The 1031-nt window shown below is 42.8% G+C and overlaps 1 protein-coding gene across 1 annotated transcript; it reads left to right on the top strand.

Annotated features, from left to right (window-relative positions):
• Positions 1-9: 9 nt before the first annotated feature.
• On the top strand, positions 10-1025 carry LOC111658213 (putative phosphatidylinositol 4-kinase alpha-like protein P2; the record flags this gene model as incomplete). The annotated part of the gene is made up of 3 exons (XM_023410643.1): positions 10-111; positions 424-549; positions 970-1025. Coding segments are annotated over exons 1-3 (284 nt in total), but the record flags the coding sequence as incomplete, so codon positions are not given.
• Positions 1026-1031: the final 6 nt, after the last annotated feature.

The raw sequence follows: 1031 nt of genomic DNA, 5'->3' as shown, positions 1-1031 counted from the left end.
CTCCAGGATATGCTCGCTCTGCAGATCATTGGGCTTTTTAAGAATATCTTCCAGCTGGTCGGCCTGGATCTGTTCGTCTTCCCATACAGAGTGGTGGCCACTGCACCCGGGGTAAGACTCATTAAAACACACCTCTACTTTTTATTTACCAGCTCTATTGTTGAGATAAAGGGACATGGAGACACTTACATCAGGGTAGGAGGGGGCACCCAAAATGCCTCAGTAATAGAGGACATTCACATGGACAGTTTGGGTGTAAATTTCTTTCAATAAATGGATTAAACATGAGTCTGATCGCTCATGTGGTTTGTTTGTTGTGTCCCCATATCTGAACAATTACACTGGTAAAACTTTGACAATGAGGTAAAAACTAAACGTTGTTCTGATAATCAGGTTTTCATGAACTGATCTTCTTCTCCTCAGTGCGGCGTGATTGAGTGCATCCCAGACTGTAAGTCCCGAGACCAGCTCGGCAGACAGACGGACTTCGGGATGTACGATTACTTCCGCAACCAGTACGGCGACGAATCCACCCTCGCCTTCCAGAAGGTGCAGAGTTTTTATCCACCGGCTGTCGCCCTTTTATTTATGATTGTCTGAGGATCCGCTGGAAAGTGTCAAAGCACAGAATAAAACACAAAGTGCATAAAAACATTTTATAAATACAAATAGAAGTGAGTAATAAAAAGTTTAAAATGTAAAGCCTAATTAAGAATTCTTAATTCTGTTTTTATACGTCTTACTTTTTATTCATGGGAGTCAAAACAGAGAACCAGAGAGCAGCAGCTTTTCCGTTTGACGAGGAGAGAAGAACTGATTCAGCAAAAGATCTATAAAACTGTGTTGGCATGAAACAAAACCTGGCTGCTGCATGTTCTTACATGTTGTTATAACTGTTAAATATCCAGTCACTTATAAACAGCAGCAGCAGAGTTTCAGTCGATCGTGTCGTCTCCTTTCTTTCTGCAGGCTCGGTATAACTTCATCCGCAGCATGGCCGCCTACAGCCTCCTGCTGTTCCTGCTGCAGAT

The sequence above is a fragment of the Seriola lalandi genome, unplaced genomic scaffold (genome assembly GCF_002814215.2).
Source record: "Seriola lalandi dorsalis isolate HSWRI2012SDOR001 ecotype SW California unplaced genomic scaffold, Sedor1 jcf7180001978952, whole genome shotgun sequence".
Lineage (NCBI taxonomy): Eukaryota > Metazoa > Chordata > Actinopteri > Carangiformes > Carangidae > Seriola > Seriola lalandi.
The sequence above is the reverse complement of the archived record's forward strand: the minus strand, read 5'-3'. Positions and strand labels throughout refer to the sequence as shown.